The sequence below is a fragment of the Molothrus ater genome, chromosome 2 (genome assembly GCF_012460135.2).
Source record: "Molothrus ater isolate BHLD 08-10-18 breed brown headed cowbird chromosome 2, BPBGC_Mater_1.1, whole genome shotgun sequence".
Classification (NCBI taxonomy): Eukaryota; Metazoa; Chordata; class Aves; order Passeriformes; family Icteridae; genus Molothrus; species Molothrus ater.
Window position 1 is genome coordinate 99,957,865 of NC_050479.2, and position 26,777 is coordinate 99,984,641.

Below are 26,777 nucleotides of genomic sequence, written 5' to 3' on the forward strand. Positions count from 1 at the left end.
AGTTGCAATGCATCTTCTTGCTTTGCTGTATATACAGTCTTATAAAGCAAATATACTTTATGTAGAGACAGGATATTAATTTAACATTCTGGCTGTCCTGTAAATACCAGCATGTGAAACAGTTGTTCTGTACCAGGACTTGTGTTGATCTTTTAATGCCACTTACTTTTTTAAAAATGTGTTTATATAACTTTTAAGTAGGACTTTCTCTTATATACAAACTGGATGTTCTGTGTACTTTGTCTCCTGTACTCCAAACATGGTGAATATATTTGGTCCAGAATTGCTCTAACCATTTAGTATGGAAGATGACCAGAGATCATATAATGGGGAGAAGGAGAACTTTGCAAGAATCAGTGGACATTTTACTCTTTACACTGAAAAACTAGAATGTTCTCTTAACTAATTTTTCCACATATAATCTTGGTTTAACTCATTTGTTACCTCTTCATCTTATTAATTTTCTCTTTCCAAATATACTTTACTCGAGGGATGTTTAAAATTAAACTGCAGACTTTGTAGAACCAGATTACTTTCCACTTACCTGAATAAGAAGATAATGGATATCACCAAGTTATCAGTAAAAACATAGATGAGACACATGTTGGTTTTGCACATGATGTCAGCTGGAGTTTGAACATATTCAATACACAAGTATACCATGACTTGGTGCCACACTGTAGATACTTATTTCATTTCTTTTTTTTTCACAGATGACTTTTATACACCTGAGGCTACTGCCAGACCAATTGACATGGATGTCAAAAGACCTCCAGAATATGTTGACACCTGGCAAAGGCCAATTTCTGGTAAGGTTAATAAAAGTAAACAATAGAGCAATTTTTAACAGTTGTTATTAAAAATAAAAACACTGCCTTTTCTGCACACAAAGCACGTCCGCTGAGAAGAAAAAATAATTCATTATCATCCTCATCAATACACATTCTTATGAGTTCAGGATGCTACTAAAAGAGATAAAAATAAGAATAATTTATAGCCACTACTTAGTCACTTACATATTCTTAGTCACTACATATGGTAGAAATTTTCACCACCAGAGCTATATCCTTATGATCTAACAGCTACAATACTGTAAGCACTGATTTTTTTCATGCTAATATTTTCCACATAGCAAAGGAGAATCAGATAAAAACATAACCAACTTGTTCTCCCATGTATGAGGAAGTTTCATTGAACATTGGGATTGTTGGGAAAATTAGAACACCTGGCTTGAAGGAAAATAATGTGGAGTAAATCAGGTTACAGGGGTTTTTTACATGTATAATACAAGACTGGTAAGGTTTACTCTTCTGGCAAGTCTTGCAATCATGTTTTCAAAACAATCAAAATATTTTGACTGAAACATGCATACAACACGTAAGTACCCTGATGTGTAAAGAATTTCTCTCTTTCATAAGCATAATCAAGAACAAAATTTGCTTTAGCTGTGGTTTTTACTGACATAGGAACTGACTGAAAATGAAATCTTTTGTTTTACTCTTGGATTTACTACTCTGCTTCTGATGTTCTTTTTAGGCAGCTTCTTCTTTGATAATGTTACTGCATTTTAAAGCACTATTTTATAAACTGCTGTGTGTTCCTAATCCCTGTTGGATTTCCTTTGCACCTAATTTACCTCTACAAAGATAAGAGCCTAGCTTGATGGCCAGGTTCTGATGTTTTATCCTTTTTTAGTTTATTCAGTCTGAACCACTGTACATTGCAAAGATTAAATCTAGCATGATGTACTATTAGTAGCAGCTGAAGGCAAAGTGTAAGCTCAAAACAAGGATGATAGTCTGCACTTTTAGTTACTGAATGGCAGGCAGTGGTGTTTCCTTAAGTAAATCCAACTTGTGATTTGGAGAGACTTGAAGGATTTTATTCACATAAATTTGAGGGGACATTAAGACCAACTTTTACTTGTTTTATGACATTTGATGTTCAAAGTTAGGCTTTTAGAGCTTTGAGGTCAGTCAGTACCTTGAACTGTAGTCATGACAGGAAATTTGGTATGGTTGTGAAATTAGCTACTACTGTTTCATAATTTTCTCATGTAACTGCAGTCTCATCTCTCTTCATGCAGCCTTAACACGTTTATCAAAATTCATGGAATCGTAGAATGGTTTGGGTAAGAAGGAAGGTTTAAAGATCAGAGTTCCACCCCACCTGCCTTGGGAGGTACACCTTCCACCAAGCCCCATCCAACCTGGCCTCGAACAGCGCCAGGGATGGGGCATCCACAATTTTCTGGGCAGCCTATTCCAGTGCCTCACCACCCTCACAGTTAATAATTTCTTCCTAATATCTAATCTAAACCAACTCTGTTCCAGTATATATTATTACCTATTATAAATTTACCCATTAAACAGTTTAAACTGTCTCTCCTTGTCCTACCACTGCAGGCCCTATTAGAAACCCTTTCTCCATTTCTCTCACAAGCCCGCTTTAAGTACTGCAAGTTGCACTAAAGTCTCTCTGGAGCCTTCTCTTCTCCTCATTAAACAACCCCAGCTCTCTGAGTTTCTTCAAAGCAGAACAGCTCCAGCCCTCTGATGGATTTTGTGGCCCTTCCATGGACTTGTTCTAACAGCTCTGGAGACCCCAGAGCTGGATGCAGCACTCCAGCAGAGGGGTAGAATCACCTCCCTCGCCCTGCTGGCCACAGTCCTTCTGGTGCAGCCCAGGATACAAATGGCTTTCTGGGCTGGAAGCCCACATTGCTGGTTTGTCTCTAGTTTTTCACCCACCAGTATCCTCAAGTCCATACCTGCAGAGCAGGGCTGTTTATAATCTCTCATCTAGCCAGTGCTGGGACTGGTGATTGCCCCCAATCCAGGAGCTGGATTTTGTGCTTGGCTGTGATGGACTTCAGGAAGTTTGCATTGGCCACTGCTCAGCCTGCCGGGGTTGTCTGGGTGGGATCCTTCCCTCCAATGTTCACTGCACAACCAGCTTGGTATCATTTACAGAATTGCTGAGGGCGCACTCCTTCCCATTGTCTATGCGACCAATAAAGATGTCTTCCCTAAGAGGCTGCTCATCAAGAATGTCTGACTTAAGGACTCCAGTCCATGAAGAAGCCTACAGATTAATCAAATAAGAACATTTCATCATGTTGTTGAGGGCTGGAGCTGTTCTGCTGTGAAGAAACTCAGAGAGCTGGGGTTGTTTAATGAGGAGAAGAGAAGGCTCCAGAGAGACTTTAGTGCAACTTATAAGAATCTACACTCGCGAAATCCCTAAATCTTGTGCATCCTAGTTTACAAGTTCAGTCTCCACACACTGGTAATTGGATTTTGTAGCATCATCAACCAGCACCCAAATCATTGTCTGAAGTAGCAGAAGGGAATAGCAGTAGTAGGAATTCTTGTTTTTCCAGAGTACACTACAGTAGATTCAGTAGTGACCCAGTACTCTGAATGCAATGTTTTAGTTTGCCTGCAAACTGTAGTTGTAGTTGTGCTGCTCAGAAAATACGATAGAAACCAGTGGCAAGTCAATACTTGCACATTTTTACTTCATAAATACCTTGAACAATCCATTCTCTAATTATGGTCAGGGAGAAAAGTAATGATGAATACTACCATATAATAATATCTAGGTTATGATGACATATATAAAAAATTTATTCTATTTTTTCTGGCCTTAAGCATAATTTTTTCATCTCTATCTGGAAATTAGGACTTACTATGAAACTTAAAAATGCTATTTTCAAAACTACTACATCCTCCTAAATTAGATAGAGCATTATTTTCTGTCTTGATCTGAGTGATTTAAAAAAAAATAAATCAACTGTTTTATAAGTGACTACAAGAGTCCAAAAAGGAAAAGGGAAGAGAGAGAGATGGAGATATTCCTGGTTGTATATTGTAAGTAGTGCCAAAAAAGCTCTCCTAAATGAGTCTTTGGATCTGCTCCCTTCTCGCCCACAGTCTCTCTATTTATAGGGTGAGCCAAGGACTGATACACGGGACCTGAGGTACCTTATGGAGCCAGTAATTCAGTATCAGGCAACTTGCAGAGTTGTTGACATTGGCAGCCTTATGAGGATTATACTACTCTTGAGGATTTTCTCCTTTTAGGTACAAAAAGGCTTTTGTTACATAAATGTGTTGCACATATCTCCTGGATTTTCTTAAGGAAAGAAGGGCAAAGGTGAATAGTGGAACAAAAATCTTTGCCTTTCCTTTGCATAATAAAATCCTTCATAATTGTCTGGAAAATACAGTAAAAGGATTTGTAAGTATGAATTAAGGGGCTTAGGTTTTCCTTTTAGACCTCACTGTCAAAAGAAATTATCAGATAAATGTAATGGGTACTGGCTGGAGCTGCACATTGAAATAACCAAGTTGGATGCTTCAGAAATTTCAACAACAGTAATTCTCTTTATCCATGTCATTGTATGAGGTGACAGTAACTTTTTTCAGTTTTGAATGACATAGAATAAACTGTTCCTAACGATAATTTCATTTTCTTACATATTTTGCTTCAAGCTGAGGGTGGCCAGTTGTATTAGTCAGAAAGTACAAGAGGTCAGAAATTTTGTGAGCAGGATACTGAAGATGTTTCCTAGCGCATTGAGGTGGTGTTTGTTGTGTGAACATGTATCCATTTGAATGCCAAAAAATTACTGTTGACAGAAACGAGTAACTACACAGAAAGTGAGTCACTGAAACACTTGTGCAAAATCTCAAAGGAACGACATTTTTTCTGTGTAAACTTTGTTTAAAACTTCATGGCACACTGTTCTCAGAGATTTAAGGCTGAAAATACAACTGAGATCATCTCCTAATCTCACCTCTCCACTTTTGATATTAAATCAGACATGAAACATTGCTTGAGAAGTCAGAATACAACTTCTAGTGTGTTTCTGATTTGATGGAATTTGAGGTTAAATAATTAATAATGCTGTCTTCTAATGTCATTCAGTGACTATACCACCTGGCCCTCAGCGCCCTCCTATACCTCCTGCCAGACCTACACCAATGAGAAGAAAACCTCTGCCTCCTAACACCGTGACTGGTAAACCAGGCAGTCAAGGTATTTCAGCTTTTCAGCATAATCATTTTATTGTGTGTGATAATACTGGCTAGCAGGGTCTAGGAGAATTCTATAGCATCGATTTCTTTAATCTGTGGTATCTATAGAAACTAGTCTTTTGGAACATACAGGCCTTGTGGTTTTTGTCTTCTTACAAAAACCTTGTTTCTTTCTTTTTCTCTAACCTAGTTATATCAAAATCACGCCTAGTAAGGAAGCTGAAAGCAAAATAGCATACTCTAAGTCATGCTTTAAGATCAACTTTAAGAATATTTCTTGTCTACTAATATAATTTTTTGCTATTTAATGTGCATGTCAGATGGGGGATGTTGACTATTGTGCTTCAGTGCCTAGTTATTTGTTAACTGGTTATTTGTTATGGAATTGCTCATATATATACATATATATGGTACATCCATTAACCACTGCAAAAATGAGCTAATAGTCACCTAGACAACTGACAGCACTGGGAGTCTATTTTATATACTGGGAAGTAGAGCAACTGAGTTGTTTCATGTGCAGAATTTAGCTTGATTATTGTGCTAAAGTATTCTGGCTTCTCAGTATTGGTTTAAGAGGACATAGAAAATTTCACCTTTCCTATTTTATTTTAAATTAATCCTGAAGCAAGTATTCAGTATCCACATGGATGTTCTGTCAGTGGATTCTATATAAGAATCCTTAGGCTAACATTATTCTACATAGTCAGAAACTATCATCTCCTTAAGCTTAACATCATGACAGCTTTTTTCCTCTTCATATTGATCTCTGTAGTTCCTTGGAGATATAAAGGTCTTTATATATTAGAATATACAGCTACATATGAATATACAGCTCTATTGGATTTCCTATTGTGTTTTTTTTTGTTTGTTTGTTTATTTCATTTGGGACTTTATCTGCTATTAAGGTACTAAAGACCTAAATAATACTTTAGTATTTTGTGTGGCAGATGAGTAGCAAGAATCTTCAGGATGGATGAGACAATCTATATATTTATTCATCAGCAGAGCCAAGACTGAAATACTGTGTCTGTACTTGTTGTTGTTGGGTGGTGTTTCCTTAGTAATAGTTCCCAGAAAACAGAAGACCTCATCAGTCTTAAACTTGATATATTTTCTTTTGCTTGTATTGGGGTCTATACTAATTTGCTCCACTAAGTGTCTAATTAATTTACCAGTGTTTTGAAATTTCAACAATATTTTCAAATTTTCCTGACAGTGGAGGCCAGGTTATGTGGTAGTCAGTATTTACCATACCTTCCTAGGCTTTCAAGTTGGAATAAATTGCTTAAATGATCTGGTTCTTCCTTGTGGGGACAGTAGAAGATTTTCCTTCTTCTGTGTTTCCTGGTGTTTTATCCAGCTTGGTTTTAAACATTGTAATTTTGTTTCTTCTGGTTCCCTGGAGAGAGAGACAGTTCCACTGTACCAACAGGAAAAATTTGCCTCAATGTTCTTCTTGGATTTTTCCTGTCAGAATTCTGTCCTATTTCTCATTAACACCATGAATAATTCCTTACTTGCATCTTTCTAACTCATCCAGTGGATATTATGGAAAGGTTTCTATGCAGACATTAAAAGTCTCCTGAATGGGTAAAAAGAAATGGAAATGAGAGTTCCAGAAACTTTGTGAAACTGAACTCTAGCGAGAATCTTTCAGATTTCCACTTCATTAAGAAAATTAGTGGAAAGTAGGGACTTTTGTTGCCTTAAACTTGGCTGACCAGAGTTCTGCCTTCAGTTGCCATGTTCTGTCTCATATATGATGGGGAGGTAACTACATTATGTAGTCCTTGACTCTTCAAGGGTTGAGATTTCACTGTCAAATCATGGTTATCTGGGAGTATCTGCATGTTTTATGAATTTAATTCTTGTCTTTTACAGCTATTATGCAAGAAATCAAGACCTTTACCATGGATTGTTTGCCTCTTAGAAACCTGTTTTCTTTATTAGGTGGTAACAGCTGAAGAATAACAGCAATGTCACATAATCTGAAATACTTTTTTTAAATAGTTGTCTAATTATAGGTCATAACATTGCCTCTATCAGTTAGTTTCTGTCCAGACTTATGGAACCTACTACAGAAATGAATTCAGCAAGAAAACTTTTCTTCTTGAGTGATATAGTGCTATAAAAGTTGAAAATGCTGGACTTGGCTGCATTTTCTTTGCTTTCATTTGAAGTGTATCTTAATTTTATTTAGTGTAAGCTCCAGTACTGTTCTGTGGTTAAACTCTTAATGCAGACCACAGTTAAGGACTTGGTGTTTGTCACTAGAAATGTTCCAGCACCAGTAATGTATGTGCTGTATTGAGAGCAGAAATTAATCTTACCTATATTTGAGGGAAGAATCTAAGTTTCAGTTGCTGACTTCAGCTATTGTGCCTTGCAACTCAGGAAGAAACGTGCTCTTTCTTCAAGGAATAGCAATGTCAGTGCTGGTCATTTTGCATCCTTTTAGCAGTCTGTGTAGGATGGTTCTGTGCATTAAACCAGGTTATATTCTAGCCAACTAAAGTCCTCCAAAACAACCTCTAAGTAGCAAAGAAATTTCTTACTGGGTTTCAGGATTAGGTTATGTTTGCAACTAGCGCAGTTCAGAACTTTCCTGAATCCAGCTGAGGGATTACTAGGATTTGAATGAAAATACTTGTTGCATGAAGCAGTTGTCACAAACTGAGTTCTCTTAGAAAATGAGAAAGCTGTTTGACTCCTTCAAATGCTGAATGTCTTGTTGCTACAAGTCCCTCCATCTGTCACTATAGCTAAGCCTGCTGGACCAACACCTCCTGTGAGGACAGGAACATTATATAAGACACCAACAGCTTTTGCAACTCCAGAGTATTATGGTAAGCATGTTACAAACAGTTCTGGTTTGTTCTTTTTTTCTTTTTTTTTTTTTCTTTTTTTTTCTTTTTTGTGATTAACATTAAGGTTTCCATTTTTCTTTTGCTTCCCTTCCCTGAACTTTATTGATGCATTGTATATTTAAGATAAGAAAGTATTCTGTCTGGAGTGACTCTGATTTTTTTAATGCCTTTGACTTTTCTGATTTGATTGAGATCTAGCTCCCTTCTCATACTCTTCTTGGTAATTGAGAACATCTTCCTAGAAATCCATACATGCTTAGTAGGCTTTTAATAATACTCTGTGGCCACAAAACTGTGCAAAGGCTGGACAAGACACTTCTTTTCCTGAATGTTTCAATTTTCCCAGGACATAAATTCAACATATTATTTGTCAGTGACTGACAGTGCTCATCATAGATGTGATAGCCTCCTTTATTTGATCAAACTTCCACCATTTAAATTGAAAAAATTGTAGCAGTGCAATCATAGTGGTCAGAGGGTAATTTGCCCTTTATAAAACTGGGAGTTGATTACAGATTCAGAGCTAAGTCTTTTCAAGGTGGCATACAGTAATGGGTTTGGAGGAGGATGTGCTTAGAATTTTTGGGCCCAAATGTGCAGTTCTTGGTATATTGTCATGAATGATACTGCTTCTAATTTTCCTGGACTTACAGTAATACTTAAATTTTTGTCTCCTTAAAATGAGTAGGAACTCACTGTGACCCACAGTGCCCAGAAAAGCATGCTGGATGCTAGATTTATTTATAAATGCTTGTTGGGAAGCGTTGTGTTTTATCTGTTGAGGTCCATCATGCTCAGTGTAGTGGCTGATTAATACAACATTGTATCATGAATCCTGACTGCTTTAGCACATTTCTCTTCACCAGTGTATTTGCTTTCAATTTCCTTCAAATTTTGTGGAAGTTGTACACTCTGAAGACAGATTTTTTTTTTTTTTATTTCCTTATGGTTATTTTTAGAGAAGTTACTGTGCCAATGTAATAGTTCTATATATCCCAGGAACATCAAAAAAGCTCCAAGCTAAACAGCCAGAACAGTGCTAAAACCTCCTTTTTCCATGGCTGACCTTTTTCTTCCTTACCAAAAAATTAAACTAAAGCAAATGCAAGACAATGGTCTAAAAGTATTTTACATATATTGCATGAATTGAATCCAGCTGCAGTCATTAAATCTGTCATTTTGATTATGGCTGGCTGTACTAACAGGTAAGAACAGGGTTTACAAAACACCACAGAAAAAACACCTAAAATGAAGAGCCAGATCTGCCAGCAAAGGTCTACCATTTATCTATTCTTATAATTATTTAAAATGCCAAAGGAACTGTGAAATGCTGCAGTTCTAACACTGAAACTTTGTATTTATTGCAAATTATAACTGTGTTTTCTACAGTTGATGCAACAGTCTTCAGCTCAAGTCCTACATCAGAAACAGATTCTTCAGGAAAACCAAGGTACCAAGGTAGGATACTCATAGCTATGGTATTTTTATTTCAGGGAGCATATAAAGTCCAGGCTATCTTGCATCGAATTATCTTATTTGGTTATTCAAAGGCCAACATTTTATTTGATTCTGTGTCACTTTAGTGGCAGATGTAAGAGCTGCAGTACAAACCAGCATTTTCTGGACTAAAGTTGTTGCTCCTTCTTGTGAAACAAAAGTGTATGTCTTTGTATTAGCATGACCCTCAAAATCTGCATGTAGAATAATAGTCTCATTTTACTATAGAAGAAATAAAGTGGATTTTTTAAATTTTGTGACAGATTTTAATTCTTTCAAACAGTGTGTATCACCTGCTAATATCTTCAGAGTGCCATTTCATCAGTGGTGCCAGGGGGTGAAGCAGTGCAGATTCCAGGTCAAACATCAATAAGTAAAATTTTTAAAACAAGCAAAAAACAAAAAAACAACAACGAAAATATAAAATCCAAAACAAAGATGAGAATGGGCAGCTTAATATTGAATATATGGTGTTTATTTGGAAAGCTTTGTGTTTCGCTTGTGCAGATTTTTGCTTGGTGTGCTGAGACGGATGATGTGCACCAGGTGAAATGGCAGTGCCATTTTTTAAATACACTCTATTGAATAACAGCTCTTCCCTATATTGTTCTTAGCCCCCCATGTCAAGTACATGAAGAAAGATGATGATGTGCCTTGCTCCATCACAAGCTCTCTTGAACATTTTCCCCAAGAAGAAGTTGGCAGCAAGGAAGAACCCACTCGTCCTCCACAGAATCCTCCAACCAACCTCACAGTGGTGACTGTAGAGGGCTGTCCATCCTTTGTCATCTTGGATTGGGAAAAACCAGATAATGACACTGTTACTGGTTGGTTTGATTTCTTTCCTCATTGTGTGATAATACAGTATTTCCAGCTTAATTTACTTTCACAGTAGTTTTTTGTCATTTAAAAGTACTTTAATCCCCAGGGATTAAAGGAGTCCAGTGGTTTGGGGTATTTTTGTGCTATTGTCAGCTCCAGTGTGGATAAGAAAATGCTTCTAGATTATAACAAGATTTACACAACAAGGATCATTGGAGTCAATGATGACATGAAAAGATACTTAAGAAATATGACTTCAAATCTCCTCCAGTTTTCTGGCTCCTCTCTGTACAGGATCTGGTAAGATCTAGTCAAGAAGTTCCAACAATACAGCAGCATATCTCGATGCACACACTTAATGTAGGCATCTTTCTTGACCTGAGGCTGTTGTTTCACAATGGGCCAGGCACAATCAAAGCTTATATCCATCTTAGTATGTCAGTAGAACTTTGCCAGCATAATACTTGCAGTATTATGACCCACTGCAATAGGGTCAACTCTGTTAAAAGAATCTGTTTTTTCTTTCATTTCTAAAGGAAAGGGTTTATATTAAGAATAAATGCCTGTGAGTCATGCAGGGCTCAGCACACAGACAGGTAAACATGCAAGATAGCCATTCTTAATTCTTCCATCGTTTTCTGTATTTCAACATTGGGTGACAAAAATTGAACATTGAAATTAACTAACAACTCCATTAATGACTCATCAAAATCAATTCTGAATTCAAGAGAAGGCATTGAATCCTGTTTTCTGAAAACAGTGATTGCTTCATATTGGCACCAGTACAACATTACGTGTTTAGACAGGCTTAAACCAGTTTTGCTGCCATCTCTTTCTATTTTTGTAGTTTATGCATGTTTTTCCAATCATCTTATTTAGGCATCGCATCTCTTTTTTAAAAATAAATGTGCTGTTTCAGACAGAAAGGTGAAACAGAAATCATAGTTTGTTGCATCATTTTGCTTTTTGAATGCTTACTTTACTTGACTTTAACTGTGTACAAGGGCTTTCATTGGGTACGCCCAAAACCAAAGCATAATGGAAAGGTCTGACAAATAACAACCAAAACAGTGATCACACTCACCTCCTTGTTTTCATAAAAACTGCAAGTGTCAGGAATCAAAACCATTCTGCTCATGCTTTGCTCATTTTTGTTGCCACAGAAATGAAGGGCAGTTTGTTGCCTTGTGCACTGAGTAACAAGCAGGCACTGGATGGACTTGGTAGTTCTTGGTGTGTGCATGCACATATTTGCATGCTCATTCATTTCCTGCATTTTCTTTTCCAACTTGAATGAATTAAAATGTCCGCATCATGCATTGACTTCAGGCTGGCAAAAGGCAGAAAGGTTGAATTCCTGTAAAATTGCATACTGATTCACTATCTGGCTGTATTTAAGAAGCTCGAGTAAGAGATGTTACTTGATCTAATTTTTCTTTACTGTAATTTTCCAGAGTATGAGGTTGTGTCAACTGAAAATGGAGGAAGTGATGGTGAAAAGGAGAAATCAATTATCACTACAAATCAAACCCATTCTACTGTGGAAAACCTAAAACCTGACACAAGGTAGCTAAATAATATAATTTTTTAAGTTAATCCGACTAATTTAGACTGTCAGCTCTCTGTCACTTCAAATGGAAATACCTATGGAAATAAGACCTGATTGGTTTTACTCCTGTTTTGATAGAAAAAAAAAGTATGGTTTGGTTTAGCTTTCTTGTAAGTTAACAGATAAAACATATTTGAGGAATCTTTAGGAAATTTACAAGAATATTTGTGGTCTGGACAAGGTGCAGAAGGGATCTATTGTATCAGAAAACCTGCTCGTCAAAAGTAAGGAAATTACCATGAGAGAAAAAACACATTTTTCCTGAATATATAATTTTCTTTCAGTGTCTCAAAAGAGCTGGCAAATTAAAAATTAGCAAGTGAATTCCAGTTCATGGTGTGCCTCTCATGCAACTAGTTCAAATAAGCATGATCTATCTTTAAATATCAGATCTCATTAAAAAGTATTCTTCTTTTTATGCTAAAATTCAGAGCAGAGAACCACTTGTCTTTTCTTACATTGTTTACTAATTGCATCAGAAAGTTAATGAGTGACACTTGGGGTTTTTCCTGCAAGACCATCCATTTGGCTTTGGTGAATGGATATTTCTGTTTTAGATAAACTAAGATATAAAGGCATAGCTATTCCTGAGAAGGGAGCAGCTACCATTCACCAACCCCAGCCTCAAAAAGGAAAGACAGTGTAAGCCTTTCTGGATCCAGAGGGCCACTGCCCAAATATATATAAATTTGATATAAATTGCTTTGCTATAAATTGCAGTGGTGCCTGTCCCCCAAGTCTCACCAGATTTAAGGATGTAAAGTACTCAGAGTGGCTCAGTTCAATAAAACTCGCATTCCAATAAAAATGTGTGTATCCTAATGGTGAGGACATCTTGAGAGCTTTGGCAGAAGCACAAGTTACTGTTACCCCTTGAAACCAGGCACGCTAAATTCAGGGAAAACAAGAAAGTGGTTAAGATAGGTGTCATCATGTAGACAGTATCTGTTCTTCCAAGAAACATCATATGTCCATCATAAAAGTCTACTGTCTATCAGGAGCTGCTCATTAGATGAAGGAAATGGCTTGTGGATAAAACTGACTGCAAATGGGAGGAAGAGCAAAAATTAAACACAGCTTAATATTCATTAACAGAGTCCCTAATAAGTTTAAAAGTTCATCAAGGAATACATTAGACTGGGAAGGAAACTTTTCCATAACTAGCCTCAAAGGGAAGATAATTCCCTTCTTTCCCTTCTTTCTTGTCATTCTTCTGTAGAAGAGGTAGAGCTGGAAAAGAAACTTGGCAGAGAAATAGAAATCCCTCCCACAAATGATCAGCATTTGCAAAAGTACCAGCAATATATGGAAAGAGAGATGCTCAGTAGCAGAAGGGAATTAACTGGGAAGAACCTCTTGGCCAGGGAACACTTTGGAGAAACCGACAAGATGAATTAGAGACTCTATTTATTCCAGCTTTCCTGAAGCCCTCAGTGAGGCTTGTGTGAACCCCCTGTGCTGGTCTGAAGGTCCAGTGCATTCAGAGCTAAAGGCAGTTCAGGACAGATCTAAAGCGGACAGACCTAAACAAAGACTTCCCAAAAAGGCATAAAAAATGTGAATCTGCTATCTGAGCCTTCATGGGTAAGTCTAAACCAGAAAGCCCCTGTAGCAGAAAGCCAGTTCAGGGCTGTAGTTGTGCAGATGTGGGCTCTTGAGGAGCTGTTCCTGGCAGAGACATTCTGCAGTCTTGTTGGCCAAGGTCCAGCGTCCTGTTGAGGTACTTCAGGTAGGATGTGGTAGTGCCTGGCCCAGAAGCTAAAGAGTTAATTGCCCAAAACCAACAGAAGGGAAGCAGGACAAACAACTTTTTGGTGTGAAGGGGGACGACAAGCAGCAGGGAAAATCTGGGTGCCAGATCATGATGTTTGTTTGCTTCAAGCTTTTATATTCTTCAAATAGGTGATACTGCTACACCTCTGGGAAGCTCTGCAGCAAGGCAGACACCCTTCCCCCTTTGAGCTGGCCTTTACACAAGGCAGCTTTTAAAGATTAGGAGCTGATGGCCAGACTTTAAATATTTCAGGAATTTGGACAGTGTTAGGGAGGCAACAAAGAGACTTTTACAGTCGCTCATCAAAAATTGCATCTGCGACTGCAGCTGTCAGTAAGTACAAACACAGAAGTTAAATGGGATGAGGATTATGGTGTAGTATTCTGTCTGTCCATTTAGCTGTCTGAAAAGTGACTAGATCCAGAAAAAATGCACTGGCTGAAAAAAGAGTCTTGACTTTGAGTACAGTTATCAAGTACTTGGTTTTAGCAGACTCATACCATGACAATATGGCGATGGAAATGAAAATAGACTTTCATAGGTGTACCACAACTTGTGAAGGTTAATTTTAAACAAAACAAGTTGTATATATTATGGAAGTTTGTTGCCTTTCTGTCTTATATATGCTAGCTTTATGTGTTCCTGGTGACTTGACTGACTACTCTGAGATGAAAAGTAAAATAGAGATTTGAAAAGTCTGACTGTGAGGACATAGACCTTTTAAATAAATGTGGGGAACAGTCAGCTGTTTTCTAATGCAACGGGTTGTTTGGGTTTTTTTCATTTAAAAAAAATGTTTTAGAGGAACATGTGCAATGTGATTTCATTGGAAATCCATCTGTTTTTTGCCCAAGGAAAGACATATCATATCCATAACATTTTCCCACAGTAAGGCATGCCTCACAGTTGACAACCACACGTTAATTTAAAGGATTTTTCCTTATAGGACAAATATCTTATCCTCTTTTTCACCTAGAGAAATCAATTATCAAATGTGGTGATTGCAGGATTTCAAATTTTAGAAGTTTTCTGATAGTTTAAATAACCCAGAAAGTTCAAATCTTGATATCCATTATTTGGTTGGTCAGAGCTCTTGAAATTGGTACTCTTGCTGTCAGTAAGCTCCTGATCGGTTTCAGTCCAAAATTCTGTTTAATTTCATCAGATTTGCTTCTGATTGTAACCTTTACCTGAAATATCTCAAAGCATGTAGTGTTGTTATGCTATGTGAGCCAGATGACAATATACATCTTCCTTATACAGATATTTAATTGGATATAACTGGTGCCTGAAGAAAACTTCCTTTTATTTTATGAATGTCTTCTACTTAAACATTTCTCTTATAGGTGTTCTTCTGTGATCTACTATTCACATATGCACAGTGTTGATTATGACTTTATAATGTAGCTAGCTTTTGTTACCCTTTACGTTATTTCCAAGGACTTTAGAGTAGGTTCAGGTCACATTTCACTCAGCCCCCTGTTCATTATCACACTGAAGCACATGCCAAAATTTCTGCAGTTTTTGCTATCTTTTATTATTTTAGTGAAAAGATTTATTCTTCTTTCTCCTGGTTAGTTGGAACAGAGTAGTGAGCTACTCAGTCTTTACTCTGCTGTTCAAACAGTGAGTGTCTGCCACTATGAACCCTGAGCTCAAAGCAGCTGAAAAGGGGCCTGGACCAGGTCACCTTCATAGGTGTCTTACAACACATATTATTTATTGTAAAATTGGACCTTAGGGGCAGTTTCTGGTCTTGTAGATCTCAGTTTCCCCCAGTTTCTTTAATGCAGGCAGAGGTGGCTTAGTGTGTTAATGCAAATGTCATTTCTATCTTAGCAAAAAAAAAAAAAATGAGAGAAACAAATGCACTAGTATGAACTAACAATTTTTCATCCTCCACATGGAAATTCCATGATTCTTATAGTGAGAAATGTAGTGTTTATTCCACTTGGAAAAGAGTCAAACTGCAAGACTGATCGTTTTGGTCAAAGTAGTTACAGTCTAACTTCCAAGGAGCCATTTGAGGAATGAGACCTGCAATATTCCATCTAAGTTGTCATACAAGTCTCCTGTTCCTGAGTTTTCCTAAAAGGCTGCTACATTGGAACTACCAGTGGGAGTACCACTGGCATACCCAGGACTCTGCTCTTTCCTTGTTTTACATTAAAATTTCATAAGAAAGCATTGCAGCAATTTCTCCTATGTTAATAGTCAAGCAAGATCTTCCATATGTGAGTCAAGATAAGGTTATTATCTATGATTTTCAGTATTTTCCTCCTTGAGCTTCTTGTTTGCAATAAACAGTGAGAGGCCTGAGAGAGAAATGGGCTTACTGTGGTTTTTGTTGTCTTAATTCCATCTCTTCTGTAGTAATAATGGTGTTCCTCTGCATATTCTCCTTGGAAAAAAATTGGATTCACTGATCTGGGGTTTTTTCATGGACTTTCCTAGCCTAAAATATTAAATGCAGATGTTGTTTGGGTTTTTTTCCCAATGAGATTTTTTGTTATTTCTGCTGGTTTCTCTGCCAAAATATGTAGTTCTTATTTCTGTATCCCTGCCCTATCTTGAAACCCTTTTTTTTTGGTCAGTGTACATTTTCTCTTTCATTCTGGTGGTTTGTTTAAGGGCAGTGTAGCCCATAGCACAGACCATAGTGTCCAGGAAGTTCTACAGCCCAGATTTCTATACAAGCCTTCAAAAAAGAGCCTGAAGACTGCTGAAAACTGTTCTCATGCACGTTTGTGATGGCAGTAATTGGAAGGTAGTAAAGAAAAATATTAAGACTTGTCACAAATAGCTCTAGGGAAGTTTGAGTAGCCATTGGAGGACGTGTCCCACCAGCCTACTGCTGTAGAAAAAGAGTATTAATAAGAAAAAAAAAAACTTGTGATACTTGCATTCCACAGTTTTGTATAGCTTCCTATTAGGTACAGATCTGCTTCCTCATTAATTATTTTGGTGATTTCAAATATACTCTTCTTCTTTTTAAAAATGTTTTGAGTGGTTTCTGCTGGATTTTTGGGTTTGATTGTGTCCTAAGGCTGCTATCGCCTTTATCTAATATTGGTTTTTATTGTAGTTAGCACCCAAATGTTCTGATCACGTACAAGGAAAAACCCAAGAAAACCTCTGTCCATGCAGAGAGTTTAGCTTTTGTTAACAGCAAGGGTCAAGAGATAGAAACTATAAAGAAAGCTTCAGTGCAGCAAAATTCAGAAAGTGGCAGAAAAATGCTGGAGGTTTCTATTTGTTTTATAAAAAAACTAACAGATCTTGTACTAAACTGCTGTTGATATCACAGTTCATGGATAAGCATTTCTCATTTTTCTTAGCCTTTCTTCCAACTTTGTTAGGAGAAAGATTCCTCAAACAAGCATAGCAGTTCTTTCTCTCTTTCTCTCTCTCTCTCTTTCCTCCTTTGTTTCCTGGTCACACTGCCATCCAAGCACAGTCTGCAGACACAGAGGAGCTCTGTGCACAGAGCCCTGCACAATTGCCATCCAACACCAGCATCTCCCCAGAAATAGACCTAAAGTCCCAGGACTGTACTCAGCTGCTCCAGTTCTCCTATTGTGGTGAAAATCTCTCTTCACCTATTTTCAGTTCTGCAATCTTCAGTCTTGTCCTTCTGCATGATTTGAAAAATGCAGGAGCAGCTGCATTTGCCAGAGTTCCATGTGGTATAGTGATTTCCTGTGGTGGAAAAATTCATTCCAGGTAGTAATTACTGCAAGTCAAATCCATTTAATCTGCACAAGGACTTTTACTGTCTCACACAGTTCGGGAGGATTTGGAAGGCCTGGTCTCCAAAAGTTTCTAGGATAGCAATCTTATAGACGTTAAAGGCGTGAGGCATTAGATTGCTGCTTACATAGGACAGCTAGTTGTTAGTATACTAGGCAGGCAGATATAATGATGGAATATAGACTCCTTTGTAGCTCTGATATTTTCTGAAAAATCTTTCTTAAGAGTTTTCCTCCTGAGAAGCTGAGAGGCCTCAGGAACAAAATGTAAACAATGGTTATCTGCTGCTGTGGAATGCAACAGGTGGATCTGTGATTGGTCTCATGTGGTTGTTTCTAATTAATGGCCAATCACAGTCAGCTGGCTTGGACTCTGTCTGAGACACAAGCCTTTGTTATTCATTCCTTCCTTTTCTATTCTTAGCTAGCCTTCTGATGAAATCCTTTCTTCTATTCTTTTAGTATAGTTTTAATATAATATATATCATAAAATAATAAATCAAGTCTGCTGAAACATGGAGTCAGATCCTCATCTCTTCTCTCATCCTTGGACCCCTGTGAATACCGTCACACTCGTTAGGTAAATTTAATTAAACAGCAGACATGGATTCTATTAATTTTGATGCACACTCTTCTTGAAACTCTGAGCATTTTCCCCCTTCTTTATGGTTTCTATAGGAGTGCATAACAAAGCAGATGGTACACTTTTTTTGCCATTTTAATAATATTTTTTCAGATCTTTCACCTTACACAAAAAAAAGGAAGAGTTTAGATTGTCTTCTATTAAAACAGCCACAGTATAGCTTTAAAAATACAGTAAACTATGTCATATTGTGATCCCAGTCTGGCATTTCCTTCCTCTCCTTCCCAATGTTCTGTCAACTAACTAATTCTCTTCATCCCCAAAAGTGCTTGTTTGTTATTTTTGTACTCTGGAAGCCACTGGTATTGTTTTAGGATTGAAATTGGCAGAGGAAAGAAGCCTGTGATGCTTGTAAATACACATACCACAGAACTGTAGAACTGCATGTATTTTAGTTTCTAAAATTTCCTTTTAACATTATTACTAAGAGGTTTCCCTAATTGACTGAGCTAAACTTTGGACATTTCTTTATTATTTTTCTTTTCTCCAATTTTCTTTATATGTTTATATAGGCTGAAATCTCTATCTGTAGATTGTAGTTCTTTATTTAAATTTTGCCTTTATTTTCCAAGCTGTGGTTTGGTCTTTTGCAGAGAACCTAGTGATCTCTAAACCACAATATGAAAAACAGTGCTTGGAAAATAACCTTGTTTTTTTCTCTTTGGAATTAGAGAATTGATGAGTCCAAGTTCATAGACTAAAGATTTTTGGGAACAGGACTGATTCCTATGAAGAATATTGCCTAATGCAGCCCAAAGTAGAGAATATCAACTAATGAGAAAAATAAATTTGTTCAAAAATCAGCAAAAATACATACAAAGGGACAAAACCAGTTAATTATCACCCATGAGATCAAACCATAAACTGCCCATAAAGCAATCATCATCTTGATGATCATTATTACAATAATAGCTTTAGATCAGGTGTTCCTCCTGTGAAGGAAGCAGGAAAACTTCTTTGCAGTCTTTTATCTCTAGGTATGGATTAATTTCTACATTTTAAAAAAAATGCATCATCTGGCTATTACTTTAACATATTAGGAACCAACCCATACCCAACATATTAGGATATCTTTATGCTTCAGTGATTCTTCAGAAAGAATCTCCGACTCCTTTGCTACAGTTCTCTATATTATGACATTTCCTACCAGATAAGAATACTTCTTGACCAAAAAAGTTACTGTACCACATGGACAATGTGAATACTAACTACTCACGTCCTATTTTAAAAAGCATGTCTTTGTTTAAGCAATTTGAAGTTGAGAATGAAGATTTATAAATTTATTAAATTGATTATTTAGTTAATGTCTCCCTCCTACTGTGGGGTAATATGGGTAGTTCCAAATTCTCTTTCAGCATGTTTAAATAAATGTCAAGATTTCTCCAAATAGATTTTTTCAGCTCAAAACAAGCCCATGTTTCTCTTAGAAATATCCATGAATTTCCACAATGCATCTGTTCAGCACGCCAGTCTATATAAGTATTTCCCTCAAAAAGAAAAGAAAACCCTAGAAATAAAGGCAATTGCTTAAGTAAGCAATTTTAAAGTTAAATATTGTCTTAGAAGTACAGTGGATGGAAAACAGTTGCTGGATTCTACATGAATACTCCACTGAGGTTAATTAGCTCAGGTTTTGTGGGAGCCAAGGAGGAATGAAAGGTAATCCAAAGTTTGGATTGAATTATTCTTCTGGGGAGCTGGAAATGGAGTTTACAAATTTCCAACTGTGCAGAGTGTGGTATGGGGGTTTTCTTTCTTTAGAAAATTGCTGTTTGGAAATGGTTCCAGCAATATGTTACAATGCTACGTTACAGTCACAAGCTACCAAAATTACCATGGGTAAATGATCCTTCTCAAGTCAAGAGCTGAAGGTTTAGTTGCCCACTTCTGGGACTCCCATTTTTTATGTGTTTACAGCAAAAGTACCCTTTATTTGGGGCCTGTTTTCCAGGCCTACAGTCCCTTTGTCTCGTGTCCTGCGGCTGCCTGTCACTGACAAAGAGAACCTTTCTGTTAGGACAGATTTACCATGCATGTGCTTAGAGTATGGGAGATGTCCCTGTGCACATGGCACTTCCACTGCTAATCAAGCACTCAGAGGTGGAGGAGGCTTAAGAAAAGGAGTCTGGTTTGGATTTTTTTCTTCAGTCATGTTGTTTTCACAGCACTGTATTTGGTTCCCAACACAGTGATGAAAAGGGATCATGAGATCACTACAGCACAGGCCAATGTTGTGCCACATCAGTAAAAACACATGCAAAAGTGACTCTGCACAGTGTCTTGTCATTGCTTCAAATACTTATTATTAACATACATTCAAGAAATTGGATCTTTGCCTTGGCTGAGCTCCTGTCCTGGAAGATTTGCCCTGTGTTTCGCTACTGGTCCTGTCTGTCACTGTGGGTGGGCCTGACAGGCATTGAATTGGAGGTTTGTGTTCTTAAAAAAGCAAAAAGTACAAATAAATAGCAATGCCCTTTACTCAGTCTCTACTTATCAGGTTGCCTCAGACCTTATCTGAACTTGCTCCCTTTGCCAGAACTGAAACTGTTGTGTGAGAGGAGACAGACAAGTCAGTGTTGAATTAAATCAAATATTAATAGTATGTGTGCAATGAATTATCAAAAGGACTGGTTAATTTTGTGTTCAGTTCAGATCTTACACAGCTAGGACAAAAAATGTCTCAGTGGTTTTGTGGCAAGAAATTGGGCTTTTTTGTTCTCCAGAAGGCGAGTAGCCCCAATGTGTCTGTTGCTTGCTTGCTCCAGACTATTCAAGAATGCTTAGTTTGCAAAATTTTCATCTCTTCTATTTTATTCCCCAGTTATGAATTCCACGTGAAACCCAGGAACCCCCTTGGTGAAGGTCCAAGTAGCAATGTTGTGTCATTCAGTACTGAATCAGGTAAGAACTTCCAAAGATCAGACCACCATGTACAGCACCTTTAGTACCCACGTTTGTGGGATGCATGAAAGACCCTCTCACGTCATTTTGTGCATTCAGTTCTGCTCTTTACTGTCTCCTGATTGGCTTTCTACCACCATGCATGGAAAGTCAGCCTGGGATCAGGACTGTGTTGTGGGGGGATGTAAGATGGACAGACTGCAAGAGAAAAAAACAGAGGAACCTTGTCTGGTATTCATTGCAAAGAAAATTACTTCATCCTTAGAGAGGGCTCAGTCATTTAAGATTTATATTCCTGACCTTTTTGCGTCTATCCAACACATTAACAACTTCTGGATGGGGAACATTAGGGGTTTTTTTGGGCTGGTGTGTTCATAGGTGTTTTTGCTACCTGTTCAATAAGGCTGCTGCGAACAGTGATGTTGTTTGGCTGAAATAAGGATTGAGAAAGAGCTGTTGTGAAAAGTCAGTGTCCCAGTAGGTCCCCTTCCATCCTGTTTACTCTCCAGTGAAACTCTTAAAGAGGTGTATACAAGCCTGTTTTGGCCACTGGCTTGGTTCCCAGGTGAAGTTCTCTCTGACTCAGAGGTGAGAATCAGAGAGCTTTTGTTCTGCCTATTCTTGCTGACTTGTTGACTTTAGGCAAGCAAGATACCATCTTTTCTGCAGAAGTGTTTATTGCTTGGTAGTACTGAGAGACCACATAAAACACAAAATGGATTTAGCCTTTTGACAGGGACTTTCTCAATCTGTGTTTAGAGACCGGTGTAATAATTTAATAGTCCTCAACTAGTGCTGTCACTGATGGATGAGAATTTTGGCTGAGCAAAGGATTACTCAGGGAGGAGTGCAGACTATGCCACACATATTTAAAACCTCTGAATACACTCTTTGTAATTCTAGATTGTTAAAAGTGAAAAAACATTTGCGCCAAGTGCAATTTTCATGAATGACAAGGCTTATGTTCTGTCTCCTATTTAGTTTGGACAAATAAAGCATGCAGTTTTGTTTTTTCTTAATTGCACACATCCATTTCTCACATTTGGGCTTTCAAAGCCAAGTTTTTTGTGGCAAGTATTACAGATGTGCCCTTTTTATTATTTAGGTTTTGAAATTAAAATTTTAATAAGACACGGTACAACTGGTTACAGGTTTAAACTCTTGTTTTTACTAGAGCTCTGCTTGGCTGGTGTTGTCCCATAAGTAAAATTATTAAAAGCTCATTGATACTGGAGTTTCATACAAGAAATATATTTCTTCTAATTTAATTTAATACAAAAGTTAACTTCACTTCCAAAACTCTTTCTGTTTCACAAATTACAGCTTACATCAGCTGTAAAAAATCACTTACCAATGCTTTTCCATAGAATTATTGGAAACGTTCATTTTACAGTGTCTGATTGAATGTTTGTTTTCTTCCCCCAGCGGACCCAAGAGTGAGTGAGCCAATTTCAAGTAAGTGTTTTATACATAAATCTGATCAGCAGTTTTTTCAGAAATGAGATAGCAGAATTTTACAAGGAGGGTGGTTCTGCTGCACCAGCTGGATGAGTTACAGAATCAAACAGTATTCACACACAATTTCCCTCCTTCCACCCATGCCCCTGCCAAGGAATTCATGCAAGGCTGTTTGTTTACCTGAGCATAAGGCAATCAACGTGATGTGGAGCTCCCATGGCAGCTGGGATGGCTTCAAACCAATGTACACAAATGAGCCAAGGACAGCCTCATATTTTCTCAACCTTGTCATTAAAGCAAAGAAAGCTCTGCAAAATGAATAAGCTACTCCACATTTTTAAGTGAGTTAACAGAGCACAACTTGGAGGATTCTATTTATCTGTCTTAGTGTTTTAGGAAAATTTTCTGCTTCAGAAGATTTGATCTAGCTCTGCCTTAGGCACTTACAAGACTCTTCCTGTCCTTGATGGAAGGTGAACTGAGCTTTTGAAGAAGAGCTGAGATCATTCGAGCAAATTGGGCTGCTTTTTGTATTTGTAATAGTCATCACTTTCACTTTGACAAACACCGTGGAACCATTTTTCTCCACATAATTAATGGCACTTCATTTTTATATGTATTTTTTGTTAGATCACAGTTTGCTGCAAGTTGATTGTCTTGGCTTGAACGCACTGAAGAATGGTGACTGTATCACACACTTCATAAATAAGAGTATTTCCAGTACAAACATTGTCCCCCTAACAAGGTCCTAGAATGAACCTATTCCAAACCTGCACCAGAGGACAGCAGGAGGAGTTCACAGCACCAATTGTACCTGCGTACTTTGGTGCTTCCCTGAAATATTTCTCGTGTGCAAAATGCAGGTGTCATGGTACATTCTGCTTCATGAAAGTTTCTAATTCTAGTTTTTCAAATGCATTTGTTGTGTGTAATTTTGTATGCAGCATCATACTTCAGCCTCTTTTTTTCTTCTCCTGCAGTGGGGAAAGATGCAATCTGGACTGAAATCCCATTCAATTCAGACACATACTCAGAATGCAAAGGCAAACAATATGTAAAGAGGACTTGGTATAAGAAGTTTGTGGGTGTGCAGCTGTGCAATTCTTTGAGATACAAGATATACCTCAGTGATTCACTTACAGGTAAGAAACATTCAAATCAGTGCTGTCCATATTTTGCATTCCTGAAAGATATTATGGTTTCTGAAATAAGAAGTTTAACAAGATGAGCTCTGCTGAAGTGTGATCAAATTTGATTTAGTTCACAGATTAATCATAAACAGTAATCTGCTTGTGCTCAGTAACCATTGACATGTTTGATACTGAGTTTTTAGACTCCAGAGGAGCCTCTCTGTGGTGATCATCTGCTTTTAAGTAACTGTTTATATACTGGGGATCATACAGAAAACAAATAAAGATCAGAACAACCAAACTGGTGTTCAATTATTAATTAGAGAATAATTATTAATTAGAATTATTAATTAGAGGATCAGGACCTCATTTTATACCAGGATTACACCTGTCATTTCCACTTCTTTCAGTAAACATCTGGTTACTTCATTACTGAGAGGCTTATAAATACATGACTTTAACTCTAGTCAACAGGTTTTACCCACTTGCATTGACATTTTTATTTTGTTTTCACATTCCCCATTTTTGCTTATGATCTTTTCTCCCCACCTTTTTGTTTTCCTCAAATTATATTTTATTACTAAGGGAAACTTCCTGGCCTTACACATTCTCAAGTTTTGTTCAGTGTTTTAAGGCCAGTTGAGTGTGATGTCTTTAAGACCTGAATCAGGTGACACATGCAGGGAAAACAACCTTTGAGAAGTGTTTTTCAGTTAGTTGATGGGAGATCTTTTGTCTCATGCAGCTTGTCCAAGCTGTATCTGCTACATTAAATATGTTAACTTCTTATAATGCATCCCAAGCTCCTGGCTCTCTTCTGTGTGAAATCTCTTATCACAGACAGCTCTGCGACAATGGCATTAGCATGGCATCTGAGCACACAAAGATGTGTGGGAAAGCCTTTTGAGTGCAAGTCAGGCAAGTGTGTTCAACATATCCCATTGAATTAGCTAGGGCAAGACTGTGGCTGGAAGAATCCATTTTCATAACCTAAAGTTGCCCCATCTCTGAGCTCAGCACCTCACAGGAGCAGGGCTCTGGGCTTCATGAAAAGAATATGGAAGGAAAAGAGCAAGGGAGTGTAGGGCAGCCCATGGTGCCATAATTTTAAGCTTCCGTGCCTTGCATCCGGCACCGTTCTCTGATGAGCAGAAAAGGAAGGAAAGCCTTGTCATTAATAGTCAGTACAATATTCCATATGTAAATAATATCTTAGATATTTTGTGAATAAAAGAGAATGTTTTGAACAGATGTATCATTCATTCAACTGTTGCTGTACTAACCAGCTGTGATCAAATGACAAGCACTGGCAATGAGGCATGATGTGTCCCAAAACCAGCCAGCAGAGGAAATAGCAGTGCTAATCTAGCAGGACTAGACTACAGCCCTAAATCAAGTGAATTAACACTGCAGTGAAAGCAACCCCAATCTGAAAAGTTTAATATCAGGAGCCCATTTTCCTATTTTCATTAGATTGTTTTTGTTCTTGCTGGAAGGGTGTCAGTTTAACCTCCTTGGAAAAAGATGAGATAGACACACTGTATTCATTATACTTGCTAAGCATGGTTCTTGCACTTGAATTGTTACAACCAGTGCTAACCAGTTGTCACAATATTTAAAAGTGAAATATTTATGTAGAAGGAGAGCTGCTTTTGCCCCGTTTGCTAAGTGAGGCCTCTGTGTGAGTGGGAAGTTTCCCTGTTTGAAGCCAAGCTCTGCTCTGATGTGTCTCAGGGTCACCTCGCCTGGCCGTGTCCCCAAGGCCAGGAAGAGCCCCTGCAAGCACCAGCCAGCTGCACCAGGTGTGCACTGAGCTCTGAATTCCACTGGACACTGAAAAACCTTCCAAAGCTGTGCTGTGGAAGCAGTGTAATTGCCTGGAAACTGGGGTGCTCTGTCCACATGCCATTGTATAAGGCAGGCAGCAACTGCCTCTTTTGCATGCTGTTTTTTAGCATGAATTTATTCTTCTAGTGCTGTGGAATTTATAATGTATAAAACAAAGTTTGTATGTAAGATTGTAAGGCCACCCACAAGGGAACACTGGGGAAAAAAACTGACTTTGTGCTAGAATTGCTATTCCCAAAGCAGAAAACCAGTTATTTGTTAGCTGAATGGTTTTAAGTGTGTTCTTTCATTACAGAAATAATTGGGCAGTAAGAATGTAATAGTCAGTGAGAATGCTGCTAATTTATGAAGACCAATTGTTTGAGTTATGCATAGGTTAAGCTGTGGGCCAGAAGAATATGTGTGTATCTGCAAGTTACTGTTCTGGTGTTAGCCATTAAAATATCTGGCTTATTCTCTCTCTTATGGAGAAAAACTGATCTCTCCTTTACACATGCCAGGACTGTTCCATAAACCAGCATCTACTGCTGACCTCATTTAACAGTCCTCCAGAGCAGTCACTGTAGGCATTCCAGAAAAGCAGGCCACCTAAAAATAAGTATTTATTGAGGGAAGGAAAAAAATAAATTCTATGTGTGACCTTCAACAGCTGTGGAAAAAAAAAAGGCTTTTTTGGGCAGCCTGAATGTTCTTAATTTCAGAGCAAAAATTTGCTGAGAGGAACTCCCTCTGACCAGTTCTCCTACGGAAAAAAACATGTTTGCAGCCAAAGCTAGATAGCAATAAATAATTTTGTAAAGCTAGAGAAGAACCACATGCACAGAGGCCATCAACTGGAGGTGAGAAATTTTGGCAAGGTATTGCTCAGATCACAAAAACATTGGAGTTTGTTGGTAGGCTGCTTTTTTTTATTAATTGCTCTTTGGGAGCAGTATTATAACCCACCCCAGCACCTCTCAAATGGCCAGACTGGCATGGATTCAAGGCTCCAGAACACCTAGTATCTAATGAGTAACTGGACTTTCTACCTAGCTTATACCTCCACCCTGAGCCTTTTTCTAAATTCTCTCACCTTTCCTTTCAATATCTCAACCAAAGGTTGAACATATTGAGAACTAAGTGCTGTGAAAGAAGATTAGAAAGAATGGTAAGTTTATCTACAAAGCTGTCCGTCCCAGGTTTGGGAAGAGAACATAGCATGCTCTCCTCCATCTTCTGAACTGAATTTTACTAATGTCTTGCAAATCAAATCAGCAAGTAAAAACATCTGTCAAAGCTTCTTCACTGTGCCTGTTAACAGGATAATCACAGTCTCTAAGGTCAGCACATGCTACATGGGACACTTGAGACGTTGATTTCTACTCAGTTGCAGTCAAGTGTCCTATTAAGCAATCCTGCAAGCAATTAGATGGGCACACTCCATGCTCTGGA

The 26,777-nt window shown here is 37.8% G+C and overlaps 1 protein-coding gene across 1 annotated transcript in view; it reads left to right on the forward strand.

Moving 5' to 3' along the window:
* Window positions 1-26,777, forward strand: part of ABI3BP (ABI family member 3 binding protein) — a 137,158-nt gene that overhangs the window by 106,363 nt on the left and 4,018 nt on the right. The window contains exons 47-55 of the mRNA XM_036406819.1: window positions 714-809; window positions 4,933-5,043; window positions 7,808-7,891; window positions 9,302-9,370; window positions 10,024-10,236; window positions 11,686-11,797; window positions 20,831-20,910; window positions 22,336-22,365; window positions 23,349-23,510. Coding sequence (XP_036262712.1) covers window positions 714-809; window positions 4,933-5,043; window positions 7,808-7,891; window positions 9,302-9,370; window positions 10,024-10,236; window positions 11,686-11,797; window positions 20,831-20,910; window positions 22,336-22,365; window positions 23,349-23,510 — 957 coding nt within the window. The remainder of the gene's footprint in view (window positions 1-713; window positions 810-4,932; window positions 5,044-7,807; window positions 7,892-9,301; window positions 9,371-10,023; window positions 10,237-11,685; window positions 11,798-20,830; window positions 20,911-22,335; window positions 22,366-23,348; window positions 23,511-26,777) is intronic.